The following is an 18,507-nucleotide window of genomic DNA, read 5'->3' as shown; positions in this document are numbered from 1 at the left end:
TGAGACATCAAACACTTTTATTAGGTGCAGCCCTCACTTAGTTCTCCTGAAAACGGTAATCGGCCACTGTTACATGTATTCATCCATGAAAGCAACAGCTCTGCACACAGAACTAATCACGTGCCAGGAGTTACCAGGTCTGCACGTGCAGTGATTTGGAAAGCAAGTGATAGAAAAGATTAAGGCAGCTTGTTAAGAAAACATTCTCCCTAGGCACCTTGATTCCTTGTGGTTTTCTCTCAGAGAGCTCCAGCAGAGGGCTACCTCACAGGTTGATCCTCTTTCCTTTCACCAGCCGCCCTCGAAATCTACACAAATCCTGGAAATAAAGCCAAACACAGTGAGTTGATGGAACACTGGGAATCTGTTCAGCATAAGACAAAGGAGATTTCTAGCATCTGCCAACAGTTAAATGGAAAAACTCTGCACAGGAGTCCTGTCAGTTAGTAAATAAACCATATTCCAGGACTCCAAATGATGCACTTGCCCACATCTAGACTAGTGTCGAACAAACTAAGAGAGCCAGTCCCCAGGAGGTCAGCCTGTCTTATTTGGCTCTGCTGTTGACCACAGGTATCTTCAACCGGCTGAGCACGGTGTTTGGTCACAACTGCCCACACTGCCGCCCTCCCCTTGTCCTGCTTTCCTTTAGACACTGCCCCATTTTGAGTGATCTGCTCCTAAGTGAAAATGATGTCATGAGTTTGGGGTTCATTTGTTTTTTCCCTTTGTTCTCAACAAAACAATTCAGACTTTTTTTGTTCCTTGTTTATTTTTGAGCAGACAGCAAGGTCAGGTGGAAAAAACAGGTTTCGAAATTCGACCTCATTCCGAAATGTAGCTCTTTCGCTTACGTCACTTTGGCCAACCTCTTGGACTTTTCACTTTCTCCTTAAGAGCGTGGAGTGAGGGGAACCTGGGTGGCTCAGTGAGATAAGTGTCCGACTCAGGTCATGATCTCAGGGTGGTGGGATCCAGCCCCACGTCTGGCCCCTCGCTTAGTCGGGAGTCTGCTAGAGATTCCCTCCCTCACTCTCTCCTCTCCCCTGGCTTGTGTGCACTCTCTCTCTCTCAAATAAATAAATAGATCTTAAAAAAAAAAAAAACAGTGAGAATGATTGTTCCACTGGGTTTTGGTGAAGAAAGTAAGAATAGGGCTATGAAAGTGCTCTTGTACCTCACAAAGAACTTTATCGCAGAAGTTAACATCATCATTCCAAGTAAAGCTGAGAAACTATATCTGCGAGACGAACATTTTATTTTTTTTAAAGATTTTATTTATTTATTTGAGAGAGAGAGAATGAGAGAGAGAGAGCACATGAGAGGGGGGAGGATCAGAGGGAGAAGCAGACTCCCGGCCGAGCAGGGAGCCCGATATGGGACTCTCGATCCCGGGACTCCAGGATCATGACCTGAGCCGAAGGCAGTCGCTTAACCAACTGAGCCACCCAGGCTCCCGAGACTAACATTTTAAAATAAATACAGGAGGGGCACCTGGGTGGCTCAGTCCGTTAAGTATCGGACTTTGGCTCAGGTCATGATCTCAGGGTCCTAGGATTGAGCCCCGTGTCAGGCTCCCCACTCAGCAGGGAGTCTGCCTGTCCCTCTCCCTCTGCCGCCCCTTCTCCTCCCCACCTCTGTGTGCCTCTCTCTCTCTCAGATAAACAAAAGATTTTATTTATCAGAGAGAGAGAGAGAGAGAGAGGCACGGCAAGAGAAGGAGCACAAGCAGGGGGAGTGGGAGAGGGAGAAGCAGGCTTCCCGCTTCCCATTCGAGCCGGATGCCAGGCTCGATCCCAGGACCCCGGGATCATGACCCGAGCCAAAGTCCGACGCTTTTAAAAGATTTAAAATCTCTTTAAAAATAGGATGAAATAAATACAGGAGGCAATTCATTTATCACGACCTGAAAAGCCTCAAACATAATGTATGCCTGCTTTAAAATTCAGAGTGTTGCACGGAAGCCCCACTTGACAAGATACGGTGCCTTCATAAGGCATTTTAAGTACTGGACCAAGGAAGGAGGACAAGACTTTCTACCATCTGCAAATGTGAAACGAGAGCCTTTTCAGACGTGGGATAGATTCACAGGTTCAGAAGGGAGAAGTGAGGTTCTTAAGCTGGGAAGGAGTTTCAGAAGATGACTCCCAGTGGCACGGTAGCTTAGTGTTGGTGTATGGTACTCTTCCCAGGACCGGAAGGCCCAGAGTTATCACGACAGTCGGTCTCCTTGGGGGTCCTGTCACCCCCGTAGGAAACGCATGCATTTATGATTAATGCACATTAAAACATAGGATCAGCTTCTTGGTTCAGAGGCTAAAATGGACTTCACCTACAAAGTAAATACGTTTATTTGCCTTGACTACAGTTTGTCTGCTAATCATCATCAGCGTTGAATGTCCACTAGTTACGAAGAATTTACAAGTGATGTGTGTTAAGTAGAAAGGGATATGAAATAATGTCTCATGCCCCCTATTGATAAGCATCAGTGGTTTCTGAAGTCTGCTCCATGACACTCCAGATGTGAACTGACCCAAGCAAAAACCTGCTTAAGAATTGCTTTCTGGGAGTCTTATTGGATTTACATATATGTAAATACTCTGCTGTATACACATAAAGGAGGCCTGTGAGTGAAAGCCCAAACCTTTAACTTCCTTCTGTGCATTCAGAAGGTAGCCTTTGTGCTTCACTTGCTCTCCTCTAGACCTGTGTTCTGTTTCCACCTGTCTGTCCTTGAACAGGATAGCCTGCATACCACAGGGCGGCCAAAGACATAAAGAAGCCTGGGGTGCTCAGGTGCCCCCCGCCTGGGAAGCAAGTACAAGCTGAAATCCCACTGTCATTCTTAGTGGGTCTCAGCAAAGCTTCTGCAAGGCGCTCTAAACAAAGCATGCTATACTTCCAAAGTACATCAGGTATGAGAGTTAAGCAGCTGAAGGAAAGAAGAAAAAATAGTCTTAACCTATCATCTCAGACAGACGTACCCTCAGCGTGCTGTCTTTTGGAATTCCATGTAATTTGTTTGCTATCTCCATAACCTCTCTCTCAAAGATTTCTTGACTGGTGCCTTTGACATCGATGTAGTGGCAGTCCGAACTGGCGAAATGGCAGGAAATTGCCTGTGCAGTGTGACAGGATTAATATTGGGGGAAAAAAAACCATTCCATTAACACCAGCAACCAAACAGGGAGACTTCTTTTAGAAAGTCAGCTATTTCACTCAGCGTTTGATTTCTAGAATGTTCCGTGGTGTCCTGTGTTAGTCTCTTCAGGGTTCAGTGACCCCCACCCCCACGCCCCAGGGACAGTTAAAGGCTGACTGAGAAATGACAAGAGGTTTTGAGCTCCCTGTGATACTTGTTTTCAAAATGGGCAGGGAACATAACGACACGAGTAAGAGGACTTTAACTTTTGAACATGTGATTTGTCTAGTGTGTGGATGTCCTCAAGTCCTAAACAGGAATGTGTTCCGGGGTTCTTCATCATCTTCCTAGAGAAGTTAGTTACTCAGCTGAGTTTGTGGTGGGTTGTTATTTCAATGGCTACAGATCGTGAAAAAAAAAAAAAAACAACCCACAAAAATACCTTGCAGAAGAAAATAATATACACGCCCACCCCTCTCAAATCAAACAGACATTTGAAGTCCGATAGCATTCACGTACAGTCCCCATCTTGTTTCCTTCTGAAGGTAAGATGGAGGTTACTTGGTTCTCCCCATTGTTGAAAAAGTTATAAGCTGATCTAAACTTAAACCCCGCTTTCCTAGTTGCAAGTTAGTTCTCTTGAGGTGACCATGTCTACTGGAAGGACTGCCTGCTTTGCCCAGAACATCAGACTTCTAGGCGGTAGAGTCACAGACTCCATTTCCCACAGAAGCCCCCACACCACGCCAAGGAGGAGTGACACCTGAGGCCAAAGGGGGAAAGTGCACACCCATATACATGGGTTTATGTATTTCTTTTAAGGGTTCATATTTTCCCAAACATTAAAGTAGTTGAAAAACTACTGAAAAATTGCAAAGTCAGTACGTTAAATCTCAGATTACTTACGTTTTTTATTCTGTAACTTTTATTTTCAAAGAGTAATCATTCTATACTCTCTCTCAACTTTTTAACATGGACCGTTTCAATATGTAGTGATCCTACCTCAGTTTATGATCCTGATCATATAGCAAGTAATATAATTTTCTGACTCATACAACTTTCAGATCTTTGGTCTCAGCTTCCTGTTCTTACACACACACAGACACATACGTTTCCATTTTTCATTTCAAGTTGAATTTTGAGGCTAAGGATCCCTGATTAAAGGCCCGAAGTGGTGAAACTCAGGAACACTCACATCATTTGTGTCACTGGGGCCGTACCCTCTGCTTGAAGAGTTCCGAGGGTCCTGCTGGTGGAGAGTCTGATCTAGTCTTTATTTAAAATGTTGGCATTGTGTTCCTCATGGATAGTTTTTGCATTAATTTTGATTTTCTAAATACTGCCCTAAAATATCATTTAACTTGATTGCTGAGGGGGTTTTTTTTGGCATCTTCCCCCCGCCCCCGTTAAATTTTGCCCCACAAAAGAGTGCCTTCTTGCCTCTCTCTCATCCCGGCCCCGTCAACCTGATGGAAATATGAATGAAGGAATGGAAGGTGAAACCTGGTAGCTAAGTCTTCACTTCAGGGAGACAACGGGGGTTGGTGTGACAAACTGGAAGCCTTCACTCAGCCCCAAAGAAGCCCCCAATATTTAGTATCAAGACCATGTTATATGGGGAAATGAGAGTCCATAGTACTGTCAGATCTGCTGAATTTTTGAGAAGCAAAAAATCTGGGAGTATGAGAAATGCCAATTTTTTTTAATGTAAGCGATGAAATCATTAGGTTTGTAAAACATTCTAGGGCTAAAACAAATTCTGGGACTAAGAGGTGAAAAATATGGCTGCCTGTGAAATCTGAGGTCTGGGCAGCCAATTCAGAACCTTTGTTTAGAATCAATAATGGTTTTCCCAATAACAAAGCTATTATAAACTGTCCTCTTATGTGATTACTGTGAGCTATATACATTCCAAATCTTATGATTTTAGTATGTCAGCCATTGTGTCTGCCTCCAAAAGCACCGGCTGTGGGCTCCCAAGTATGTTCTTTCTCTGAAGCAATTCTATGAATGTTCGTAAATCAGTATCAGTAGGATTGGGATCCTGAGGTCACCCGGCTTCTTACTGATAAGAGCAAAAAAGCATGAGGTAGCAAATAGATTTCCTGGTAAATATAAACCCCGCTAAAGGCCAGTTTAGTTCAATGTCCAAATCTCATAACGTTTCACATATCTTGACATTTTTGTTTCTAACCTCTTCATCTTTGGAAGGTACAGTGATGTGAGTGCATACCTTCCGGTATCCTTGAGTTTTGTTCCAGCCAGATCCATGGATGAGCAAAGGATGAAAGAAAACAGTGTCTCCCTTCTCCATCACAAGGTGCACTCGGGGGCTGTTTTCATCATAGTCCTGGATCCCGTAGAACATTATGTTAACTCCCCCCTAGAACACACAAGAAAACCAAAGTCTGTATTAGAGGAACCCGTGATTCAGAATTTTATCAATGACTCATTAGGAAAAGCAAAGGTTTCCTAAGTTCTGCCAAGAGAAAGAGATAAATAGACTCTTAAGCTGTAATATATACAAAAACTTCTCAGATATCTGGTTGTAAAAATCATGGATTTGGGGGACCAAAGGAAGAATCTGAAATTTCCACTTAGCCTTCATTACTGAATTGTAAGTGAAGATCTAGACCATCTTTGCATTTTGCGGTTAACACGGGAGATCCCCTTTCCAGCCTGAATCTTAACCTCTCTTTCCCAACATGATGTTCTCTTCACCTGGAACTTTGCCTAAATAATTCTTCTTTGGCTAAGGAGTTCCTCTGAGAAGCAAACTGTTCTTCCAAGCCAACAGAGAGAAAATGCTCAAGTTTCCTCAGCTCAGAAAGCACTCATGTCACATCCAGAGTAAAGAAAGAAGAATAGTCAATTAAAACATTGTGTTTTTTTATAACTACTTCCAAAGTTACTGCTTCAGTAATGGTTATGGGGGGGGGCACGGTATCCCATTCTCCTCCCTAAGGCTCTCCCACATTCTTCTGGGGGGAAGGGCCGCTTTCCTGCTGGACTGTGTTGGGACTTTGACCCAGTACCCTTCTCTCCTGGCCAGGGTGGATTTGTGACCTAAGCTTGGTCAATCAGACCTCCCACTGTTGTCCTCACTTTGAATCTGAACAGAGGATTGATCAAAGACCCTGGTCATGGTCAAGATTCAACTGTCCCCACCAGGTGTCCCAACCTGACTGTTCCCAGGGAACGGTGACTCCCACTTTCCCTCTCCCCAGAGCCAGCCAGGCTTTCCATGGACTCAGCACGTGCCTGCGTCCCTCCAAGACACTCCCTTTGGCTTACGTCAGCCACAGCCCGCTTCTGTTGCCTGCACCAAACTTTCCCTAAACCTCAACTCAGTTTATGAATCTTACCGTTTCAGATTTTATATCCGAATCCAGACTCAAAGATTTTCACTTGGCACTAATCCCCAGTGCAAGAGTTCTAACTAATTGAGGCAGAAGTCCTGAAACCCATATTCTTTACTTCCTACAAAACCACATTCATTCTTCCTGCCTTAACAACACGTGCTCTCTCATTCTGACCATCATTATGGGGTTTGCAGGCCTTATTGTCTGATACCTAAAACACTCATAATCTCCTCTCTGGTTTCTCTGCCTCTGGACTCCTGACCTCCAGTACATCCTGCTCTAGACCTCAAGATTATCATTCCTGAAGAGCCAATTGAGCTCACCATTCATGGGCTCAAAAGCATTTGATAGTTTTCTCACACCAACAGTTCAGTCAATAAACCATTCAATGGGCACACAATGGCATGCTACTCCTCCTTCCCCAGAGCCTTCCTTGGTCTCTCTAGCCGGGAAGAGATGATTCCCCCCTCTTCTTTATCCTAAGGGCCAGCGATCAGTGCATAAGAATTACTTGGCATTTGAGACATGCATCTGGTGTTGTGAGTGTTTATGTCTGACCTCTGCCATGAGGCTTAATCATCTCAGATCCTATACAGCGCCTACCAGAGTTTCCCACGCTGGTCAGCTTTCCAAAACTTGTTGAAAGAAAAATGATTATCTTACCTGACATCCTTGAATTTTCTCTGATCCTAATTCCAAAACCTAAAACAATGTTTTGCTAGGAAAGGAAATGCCATCTCATCGTTAAAGTTCTTTATGGATACTGATAGGAAATCAAAACAATAAATCTTCTGGTTGAGATATATCCACTAGGGGCTCCTGGGTGGCTCAGGGAGTCGGGTGTCCGACTCTGGATTTTGGGCTCAGGATATGATCTCGGGGTCATAAGATCAAGCTGCATGTGGGGCCAGTGCTCAGCAGAGTCTGCATGTCCCTCTTCCTCCCCCGCTGCCTCTCTCTGCTCCCGCCACCTCTCACATGTGCAAATATCGTGAGCTCTCTCCCTTTACCTCTCTCTCTCTCTCTGCGTCTCTGACTCACATAAATAAATAAAATCTTAAAGAGAAAGAAAGAAAGAAAAGAAAGAAAGAAAAGAAAAGAAAGAAAGAAAGATAGATTTATCCTGTATGCAGACATACCTCCCACTTAGGATAACCATGTGGCTTCAGGTGGCCTTTGTGTGTGCCTGGGAGCACACACAGGCAGCCATTGTTCTCGTCGATGTGCTCCATGGCTGTCCAAGCACAAACTATGTTATTGCTGGGCCGGAAGGGGAAATAGTACAGATCCTGGTGCAAGGGATGACGGGATGTCTTCTTGCCTGAAACAGAACCTGCTGTTAAAACACACCTGAACCTCAGAATTCGTCGCCTTTGCCCGCAAAACCAGAACAATGACTATCGCTACAAAACCCAGACGACGGAAACGGCACTATAGAAAATCAGCATGCCCAGAGAAGCACCACACTGGAATATCAAATCCACAGGGTGACTCCAGATCCTACACTTTTTTTCTGGGTTTCTGGTAGCCGAGGACTCACACCATTCTCTAGCAACTCATAACATATCATGATCTGTGTTGTGCTTTATTCCTTTGTAACTCTGGTTTGAGCACAGAGCATAGTATTCAAAACAAAGTTTGATTAGTTGAAGAGAGTAGACAAATTTGAAGTTCCCTGTTAGCCTTCAAAGTGGCTGATACAAACACTATCAATGAACTAAATTAATAAAAGGCCGCCAAGAAGTTCCTTGTGAAACTAGAGGCACTTGGTGCACAGTCATTGTGTAGAATCAGAGGTCACAGAACCACATTTCCGTGGTTCCCTGTTTGCGCTCTGAACTTGGTGTTCCCCAGTCCCCAACCCCGACCTCTCTAAGCAAGACATCCAGGGTGGGAGAGATTTCGTGGTGCTACGCTACAGGCCAGTCACATAAAGCTCTGCTGGCCTCTTTTCTCCAGAAAAAGTGGAAAAGGATAAAGAATCTTGAAGGACCCATTTATTACTCCTGGTAGAATACATTTTCTCAGCATGGCCCAAGAGCTGGGGCTAGCTTAAAAATGCAGATTCCTGGGGGCGCCTGGGTGGCTCACTCAGTCAAGCATCTGACTCTTGATTTCAGCTCAGGTCTTGAGCTCAGTTTCATGAGTTCAAGCCCCGCTTTGGGCTCCATGCGGGGCATGGAGCCTACTTTGAAAAAAAAAATTTTTTTTGGACGCCTGGGTGGCTCAGTTGGTTAACCGACTGCCTTTGGCTCAGGTCATGATCCTGGAGTCCCTGGATCGAGTCCCGCATCGGGCTCCCTGCTCAGCAGGGAGTCTGCTTCTCCCTCTGACCCTCCCCCCATCTCATGTGCTTTCTCTCTCATTCTCTCTGTCTCTCAAATAAATAAATAAAATCTTTAAAAAAAAAAATTTTTTTTTAAATACGGATTCCTGGGTTCTAGCTTCCAAACCAGTTTCTCTGGGAGTGAGATCTTAGGAGCTACATTTTAGCAAGCACAAGAGCAACTGTATTTTGTGATTTTAAGAGCAACTGTAGTATGTGATTTTTTAAATTTATTTTTATTTTTTGAGAGAGCGAGAATGAGAGAGAGAGAGTGTGTACATGGGGCGGGAGGGTCAGAGGTAGAAGCAGACTCCTTGCTGAGCAGGGAGCCCGATGCGGGACTCGATCCCGGGACTCCAGGATCATGACCTGAGCCGAAGGCAGTCGCCCAACCAATGAGCCACCCAGGTACCCTAGTATGTGATTTATAAGAATAGTTTTAATTTTGTTAGGAATAATAATGTCTTCAATCAGGAAGGCCAAATTCACACTATCATAGGTGAGAATGGTTAACAAAGCTTAGAGGTGATGATTGTAATCATAGGAGCCTATGGTATATGAACAGTCATGTTCATTAAACCAAACTTTTGAGTAGCAAGCCAGTCGTCTGAAAATCCAACAATAACCCTACAGTTAACATCTGAGATCACTACTGTACTTCACCATTGTTATGACGTATGCTATTTTAAGACTTAAATAAAAGGACATATATATTTATTTATCAAAGTTTAACATTTATACACACAGGTATAGTTAGAACACCTTAAATTATTTTTTTCTCTTTTCTTTTTTTATTTTTTTGGCTTCTCCATAACAAGTAAGAGGCCTTTACCAGAATCTGGAGGTTTGTTTATTAGCATTGTATGCATGGCCATAATATTGGGTCCAGTGAAGCACTCCACATATTTCAGAATCTAAGAGAAAAGAGGAGAAAACGTTTCACGAGAAATGCAATGCACAAAAGTGGCACAAAGTACAATTATCTGTACAAGAGCCAAGATGCCAAGAATTAAACACTTGGTAGGAGCGCCTTGGTGGCTCAGGCAGTGAAGCCTCCAACTCTTGATTTCAGCTCTGGTCATGATCTCAGAGTCAGGATCGAGCCCTGTGTTGGGCTCCTTGCTCAGTGGGGAGTCTACCTGAGATTCGCTCCCTCTGCCCCTCCCCTCCAAATAAATAAATAACTATATTTTTTTAAGAAACCACTTGGTATTTCACGACACTGCAAACAAAGAATGAAAAAGTTGGAACAGGAAATCTTCAACATTGAATTAAACAGGCTTTTCCGAGCCAGTTGGAAGCCCAACCGCTTTTTCTACAAGAGAGACAAGTGTTTCTCTGAGGTATCACCTGGGAAGGACAGAAATACTCTTCTCTCAACTGGAACTGTCCACAGCTGCCCAGGGAGAAGGCAGCTTCCTCTTTCCCCCACCGAGACTCCTCATAAGAAGGGACCATGAGGGGCCCCTGGCTGGCTCAGTCGGTAGAGCATGCAGCTCTTGACCTCAGGTCGTGAGTTCAGGCCCCACGTTGGGCGCAGAGCCTACTTAAGAAAACAAGGAGGGACCGTGAGAGGCCCCAGCACACATGCAGCGGCCATGCATACCCCAGAAGAAAACAGAAGAGCATCTGGGGCCACTTCACAATCAGAGCACCTCCCATTCCCCAGCTCTTCACCGAGGCCCTCCAAAGCAGACAGAGTGAAAGGAAACGGGGGTACGGTGGGGAATGAGATGAGCAGGTCCCTGCCCCCATGGAGTCGATTTTCTGGTGGAAGAAGGGTCTTCAATAATGACATGGGCACGGAGGCTTGAGACCAAGTTAGCAATGAGCATGGGACCCGGGCTCTGGCAGCTGGGGTGCTACCTCCTTGCGTCTAACCCACCAAGGGAGGGGTACGTGCAGAAAAGACTGGGCATTGTATGCCTACTACCTGCCAGGGGCTTTATGCATCAGCCCACCTAAACCTCACAGCGGTCCCTGAAAAGTAATGCGTCCATGCATTAATAATCCTTTAAAGAGAACACCCCACACAAATGAGGCTAAAGCTAATAAACTGCCCAAGTTGGCAGAACCAATTAAACGAACAAGATGGTATTCAATCTCCAATTCTGTCTGACTCCAAAAACAAGCATATTCTACTGCTTTCTACTTGATGCCCTATAAGGAATATTGGCAACTTGGGAATGAAATGCTTGAAATGGTACCAAAATCCTAGGAGTCAGGACTCATACTTCTTGTTTTTATAAAGCGTGTCAACTTTTGGGATTCCCTCAGGCCAGTGTTTTCTTTCTTTCTTTCTTTCTTTTTTAAACTAATCTCTAATCCCACTGTGGGGCTCGAATTCACAACCTCGAGATCAAGAGTCTCATACTCCCACGACTAAACCAGCCAGGCGCCTCCGACCAGTATTTTCTAAATCCCAGTGATACTCAAGAGCCATTTTACCATTTCTATCGTACTTTACAGAGCTGCCCGATACAGTTAGCCAATAATTTCCCTAAATCGACTCACGTCTTTTCCTGATTTATTCCTGAGGTCATAGGATGGATGTGCTGGTTATTTTTTCCAATACACATCAAAAAAATACCCAACTACTAAAGTCATACCCTCCTCCTAAAAATCATTTCATGAACCAGCAGATGCATGCATGAGTCACACTTTAGAGAGGTGGGAAACCTGGACGTCCTGGTCGTGCTTACTCTACCACATGTTGCCTCTAACTTCAAGCTTTTCCTCCTTGATCAATGCTCACAAGTTCCATTTCCATAGCAGGACTTGAGTTTGGGAAGAATGGATAGTTCAGAGGGGCCACGTCCCCTCTTGTCCCCAACCTTAGGGGCTGGACATCAGAGGTGGCTTACCTGTACCGTCTTTTTCAGGAGGCAGATTTTCTTTTCTTAAAATATTTTTTAACTTTTTTTTAAAGATTTTATTTCTTTGTCACAGAAAGACCGAGAGAGAGAGAGCAGCAGGCAGAGGGAGAAGCACGATCCCTCCCCACTGAGCAGGGAGCCCAATCGGGACTCGATCCCAGGACCCTGGGATTAAGACCTGACCCGAAGGCTGACGCTTAACCGACTGAGCCACCCAGGTGTCCCATTTTTTTTTTTTTTAGACTTTCGTTATTTATTTAACAGAGGACAGAGAGAGAGGGAACACAAGCAGGGGGACTGGGAGAGGGTGAAACAGGCTTCCCGCTGAGCAGGGAGCCCGACGCGGGGCTCGATCCTAGGACTCTGGGACCACCCCTGAGCCGAACGCAGATGCCTAATGACAGAGCCACCCGGGCACCCCAGGTGTCCTAGTTTTTAACTTTTTTTTTTTTTCTAGGTTTAAGTAACATCCACACGCAACCTGGGGTTTGAACTCACACGCCAGAGATCAAGAGCCACAGGCTCGGGACACTTGGGTGGCCCAGGCGGTTAAGCAGCCGAGTCTTCATTTCGGCTCAGGCCGTGATTTCAGGATCCAGAGATCCAGCCCCATGTCAGGCTCTGTGCTCACTGGGGAGTCTGCTTGAGATTTTCTCTCTTCCTCTCCCTCTGCCCCTCCACCTGCTCGCGCCTCACTCTCTCTCTAAAATAAATACATAAATCTTAAAATAAAAAAAAAGTCGCGTGCTCTACCAACTGAGCCAGGCAGGTGCCCACGTGAGGCAAATTTTCTAATCACCCTTGGGGTTATAATTTCTAAGATGTACTATATGCAGTGTGTCCTTTAAACCATTCTCCGTAAATGGTTCATAAACTGTGATACATTTATGCAGTGGGATGCTACGCAGTAGTTTAAAAGTATGATATAGAGTAATATATAAGTGATACGGAAAGATGTGTAAGATCTATTATAAGTGGAGAAAACATGGCGACAACCAGTATGTTCCCACGTGACACAAAAGGTGTGGGTAGATAGGTGCACCTGCATAGCCATGAAAAAATTCTAGCTGAATGCACCAGAAAGCTCAGCAGTGAATGGGGCTGGCGGGTGGGAGACTTCCTTTCTCCTGTTATGCCCTGCTGTGCTATGTGGATATCTTCATAACTATGAATTACTCTTAAATAATAATAATTTTTTAAAACCGACTTTAAACCTGAACACAACCTTGGGCACCTGGGTGGCTCAGTTGGTTAAGCGACTGCCTTCGGCTCAGGTCATCGAGGACTCGGGATCGAGTCCCACATCGGGCTCCCTGCTCAGCAGGGAGTCTGCTTCTCCCTCTGACCCTCCCCCCTCTCATGTGCTCTCTCTCTCTCTCTCATTCTCGCTCTCTCAAATAAATAAAATCTTTAACAAAAATAAATAAATAAAAAATAAATCTGAACAAAACCTTAAACCTCTACTGACCAGATTCATGAGAAAAAAAGAAACAAAGGGATGTCCAGTGATGAGGACCTGCAATGTCCCTCCTGTTGTTATGCCATATCCAGAGTCGGAGAGGCTCTGTCTCTCTCTAAGGCAGAATTCCTAACCTTCTCAACCAAGGATAATGACCAAACTCCAGACAGGGTTTCTCCGTCTGGACACTACTGACATTGGGGGCTGGATAATTCATTATCTGGGGGAGGGGGCTATTCTGTGCACTGTAGGATCCCTGGGCTCCATTAGCAGCATGTCCGGCCTCTACCCCGAGAGAAGCCGGTAGTACAGGGTCCCCACCACGTGACAACCCAGCATGGCTCCAGGCACCGCCAACTGTCCACCTCCAGTTGAAAACCACTGCTCACCAGCCACAAGACAAGGGGGCCAGAGAAAGTGTAAGCAGCAATTCCAGAGGCAAGCATGCAGGTGGGCTATTGGATTAGAGGGAAAGAAAATGCAGGAAAGCTCTCGAACCTCAGGGAGAGCACAGTATCTGAAGAGTTCCTTGTCTTCTTGGAAATCTTGGACCTTTGAAACTGTCTTTTCACTTGGCATATATTCTGATTTTGCAATGGACACATCTCTCATTATCATCATTTGCTCTGGTTTCACCTCCCCCTGGCAGATCCTTTCAAACTCGCTCCTAGAAAATTAAATTGGCAGATGATGTCATTAGTGCAGGCTCCAGACACCTGGCCTGGCCAGTTCTGTGGAAAGATTCTCGAAGATGGAGGGGGTGGTGTCTCTGCACCAGGCTGACCTCCGGGCCAGGCTCAGGAGTTCTGAGGACGGGGAAGAGAAACCGGCCAGCTCAGAAGCCCCCTCTCCTCACCGTGAGGCTGGAATTCACTGCGGGAACTCACATATCCTTTAGCCTCCCAGAACAGTGGGGAAATGTCTGTGATTTGGTTGCACCTGAGTAATCAGGGCAACTACTTCTCTCATACTTACCACGGGCCAGGCCCCCTTCGAAGGACTCTTGTGTACTACACCTTATTCAGTCCTCACAACAACGCTAGGGCATAAGACACACAACAGGAAGTAGCGGGGCTAAGATTAAAGCCAGCTGGTCTGGCTCCAGAGCTCATGTTCCTAACCACTTCCCAGTGAGCCAATCACTGAAAAATATCTGAACACACACACGCTCATCTTACTCACATTCCTACTGCAAACATACAACATTTCTGTAAAACAACGAAGGGTTACTGTACCTAAAGCGTTCAATATCAGCCTCAGATACCAAATTTTTAATGACAAGAAACCCATTTTCTTCATAAAATTGTCTCTGTCCTAGGCTTAGATCATTATTATCCCGAGTATACCTAAAGGAGAAAAAAAAATTTCAAATAAGTCCAAATGAAAAATCACAACCCAACAATATGTATCGAGAGCCTGACAAATGTTCATACTCTTCCACCCAGCATTTCTATTTTTTATTTACTCTAAGAAAATAACCTGAACAGTGTTTTAAAACAAGTCTTTGGGATTTAAGTTTATTGATTTTTTTTTTTTTTTAGTAATCTCTATCCCCAACATGCAGCTCGACCTCACGAACCAGAGATCAAGAGTCACATGCTCTTCCGACTGAGCCAGCCAGGCGCCCCCAGTCTGACCATTTTTTAAAACGTTTAGATCCAAAACGTTAACTACTGCTATCACTAAAAAAATAGAAGAATAATTAATTAATTATATCCACTCAATGGGACAGGACTCAGGCATTAAAAATGAAGAGCATGGGGCCCCTGGGTGGCTCAGTTAAGTGTGGACTGGTTGTTAGGACTCAGGTCATGATCTCATGGGTCCTGAGATCAAGCCCCAAAATGGTCTATGGGCTCAGCGGGGAGTCTGCTTGAGATTCTCTCCCTCGGCCCCTCCCCCCACTTGCAATGTGTGCACTTTCTCTCTTAAATAAAGAAATCTTTTTAAAAAAATGAAGAGCATATGATAGTACGGACAGTGCTTACTATAATAAAATGTATTTAGATTTGTTTATAACCAAGACACTACTTGAAAACAAATGCAAAGAAATACAAGAAAACATTTTTTAAGTGATTATCTTTACATCATGGAATTTTGGATGACATTTTTAAATTCCTTTTATTTCTCTGATTTTCCTATTTGTTCTGTAATGAATATGCACGGTTTTTCAGGTGGGGAAACAAATTCAATAGACTTTATGTTTTAAATTGTCTAGATCATACATTCTCAGAAGAAATCAAAGTCACAAAATCCAAGTAAGTGCATGGCAAATGCACAGTCTCAGATCACCCAGTCCTTTCTTCTGGATTGGAACTGTGGCTCTACGAGAACATTCTATGGAGATCAATGTCTTCCCCTACAAAGGTAATTTAAGATAAACCAAAGATACTAGCTAATATAGCAATAGGACCACAAACTACAGGCTAACTTAAATGAGGTATAACATGCCTAAATTTGAAAAAATCAGATTATACACTTCTGATACTTTTCCCCTAATTTTTAAAATACATATAAAAAATAAAGTTTTTTAAGGTCTTCACATTTTCCCCTAGCTCTAATTAGAACAAGTCCTGGCAACAGCCAATTTGTAGAATGAGTTTTTTAAAGAATTTATTTATTCACTGTAGGGAGAGAGAGCACAGGCAGGGGCAGGAGCAGAGGGAGAAGGAGGAGCAGACTCCTTGCTATGCACAGACCCTGACCCGGGGACTCCTTCCCATGACCCATGAGATCATGACCCGGGCCAAAATCAAGAGTCGGACGCTAACCCAATGAGCCACCCCAGGCGCCCCTGTGTAATGAATTTTCACCAGACAACATGAGATGTATTTTATATCTTAGTTACCACTAGAAAAAGCTTTATATACATTGTATGGTTAAAAATGACAATTCGATCTACTTACTGGAATTGTGGAGGCTGGAAACCGTTAGGAGAAACAGCCCCTGAAGTGGGGTGAGCTACCTAGGTGTGAATTAAGGCAAATAAAATGAAATTTAGGAATCGATCTTTTCTAGAAACAACAGTCTGCCCAGGATTCCCTGGCATCAGGGAAGACTGGGTTGCACACATAGCCGCTGACAGGTACGCACGGTTGCTTACATCATTTCATTTCAGGAAGTCCAGACAAGGGACTGGAAGACCCAAGACCTTTATCGCCATGCCTGCAGCCCAGTGCAGGAGGCCTAGACCCGTAGGGCTCACTAACCGGGTCCAAGGTTACCCAGCAAAAAGGTGCCTCAGCGCAGATTTGATCCATTCGCTTTACTTCATAGCGTCCACTAGTTTATTCCACGTGACTATTTCTTCCACTAAACTGCTGAACAAATAAAAAGTGTAAGGTTAAAATCTAGAAGTGAGGAGAACTGTGCTCTTCCAAAGATGGGTACTGAATGCAGTGGGAGTCCAGTCCAAAATACAAGAAACTTTTGGCTTCTTCTTCTTCTTAAAAAAAAAAAAAAAAAAGCACTGGGTGGTGTATGCAAACTGAATCATGGAACACTACATCAAAAACTACTGGTGTAATGTATGGTGATTAACATAATAAAATAAAATTTTTTAAAAAGTCTATTAAATAAACAGTGGCTCTAGGAAAAGTATGGTCCACATAGTTCAGTATAATTTTAAGTATCTTAAAGAGCTAGAAATTATGGAAATTCTTTCTGGTTTTCTATCCAGGGAACCACAGATCATTTACTTAGCCTCTCCTTCTTCTTGTCCTCTTAATTTTTTTTTCATTGTTTCTTTAGCTTAAGGAGTGACGGTCTGAATGTCACCACTCATACACATGTTATTTTCTGTCATGTCTTTATGTAACTGGGGGCAGTATAATCCTCTGTTCTCCCTGAGGCAGAGAGGTTAATGACCTTTGTCAGCCACGAGCAAGATGTGGTAGACAGAAAGCAATATTTCAGTCCAAAATCCTTCTCCCTACCATTGTGGATTCTGGTGGTGGTGGTTGCCCAAGTTGGAGCCCAATTCGGGGCTTGAAGTACAACCCTGAGATCAAGAGCTGAGCTAGAATCAGGAGGCAGGTGTTTCAGGGACTGAGCCACCCAGGTTCATTTTCACAGTAGTCACAGACTGGACCTGGAAACCTTCATTCTGGTTCCAGTTTCCCCAGTGCCCGTGGGTTGGTGGTTCTCACCTTTGGGCATGTATCAGAAACAAGTGAAAACAGACGGCTGGGCCCCACTCCCAGGTATGTGGAATCCATGGGTCTGAGATGGGCCTAGGAATCTGCATGTCTAACAAGCTCGCCTGTGCCGGGCTCTGGGCGGTCGGCTCACGCGCGGCCAAGTGCAGAAAATGCCAAAGGAGCTGAGCGCAGGCCCCTCCGTCAGGACTTCCACTCTCCCCTCGCAAGGCAGGGAAACAGGCCCTAGGAGGGCCCGGAGGGCTGGGGCGGAGCCACATCAGCCCCTGAGGTCGGCCCCGTCACGACCCCGCTGGGAGCTTGGGGCCACCCGCGCCGGGACGCCCCGCTGCCCTGGCCCCCGAGCCCCGCTCCGTCCCGGGTGCCCGGGACACCTGACACCATCACGGGGACGCGGGCGCGGAGGAAGGGGAAGAGCTCGCTGGGCGGCTGTGCCAGGAACCCTGGAGGCCACCGCACTTGCAGCCCGAGCCCCGCGCAGCCCAAAGGATACGCGCGCCCCGGCCGTACCCCGGCCGAGGTGTCCCAGCACAGTGCGCAGGCGGGCGCCAGCACGGGACTGGTTCATGGCTCCGGCGAGGAGTCGAGTCGACCAGGCCTCGGTCCTGTGTCCGGGCGGCGGGCGGGGCGACGAGCACAAGGAGCCCTGGCCGAGCGCGCAGAGCTCCTGGGATTCCGCCTTGTGCGGAGATGCACTGAGCCTCCCGGGCCACCGTACAGTGAGGACGTCCTGCCCACAGCCCCAGCGCCTCAGTGATCACAGAGGTCGTCCCAGCCGCACGCAGCCGGGGAACTGTTGTTGTAGGGCTTAGCGACCGGGTTCAGGTCGCCCAATGAGAATTGAGCCAAAACATGACCCGTATAGCCAAGGCCTAGTTTCAATTTAGTTTATTCCACGTGACTGTACCTCTGGCTCAGCTGCTGAAGTAACAATTCAGATATCAGCCCTAGAAGTAACACGTGCTGTTCAAGAGATGCAGCTTAATTGCTTGGGAATCCAGTCTGAAATATTAGAAACACACTGGATGTTCCTTAAAAAAGAAAAAAGGCACATGAAGTAAATGACTCCCTGAAGCTTGTCTCATCCACACAGTCTAGTATTATTTTAAAATTTCCTAAAGAACTAGAAATTGTTTTTATTTTATTTTAGTTTTTTTACTTTAATCTCTACACCCAAACGTGGGG

The 18,507-nt window shown here is 45.3% G+C and overlaps 1 protein-coding gene across 1 annotated transcript; it reads right to left on the bottom strand.

Annotated features, from left to right (window-relative positions):
- Nucleotides 1–18,116, bottom strand: LOC114203622 (phytanoyl-CoA dioxygenase, peroxisomal-like). The gene is made up of 9 exons (XM_028096965.2): nucleotides 17,816–18,116; nucleotides 16,072–16,130; nucleotides 14,401–14,511; nucleotides 13,664–13,832; nucleotides 9,663–9,744; nucleotides 7,644–7,825; nucleotides 5,376–5,525; nucleotides 2,985–3,119; nucleotides 1–319 (listed from the first exon to the last, which is right to left on the bottom strand). The coding sequence occupies exons 1-9, from the start codon at nucleotides 17,888–17,890 to the stop codon at nucleotides 266–268; spliced, it is 1,017 nt and encodes a 338-aa protein (XP_027952766.1). The 5' UTR covers nucleotides 17,891–18,116; the 3' UTR covers nucleotides 1–265.
- Between the last annotated feature and the right edge of the window lie 391 nt (nucleotides 18,117–18,507).

This window comes from Eumetopias jubatus, unplaced genomic scaffold (genome assembly GCF_037043125.1).
Source record: "Eumetopias jubatus isolate StellerSeaLion01/CBP00866 unplaced genomic scaffold, mEumJub1_p1.0 scaffold_8, whole genome shotgun sequence".
Classification (NCBI taxonomy): domain Eukaryota; kingdom Metazoa; phylum Chordata; class Mammalia; order Carnivora; family Otariidae; genus Eumetopias; species Eumetopias jubatus.
The sequence above is the reverse complement of the archived record's forward strand: the minus strand, read 5'-3'. Positions and strand labels throughout refer to the sequence as shown.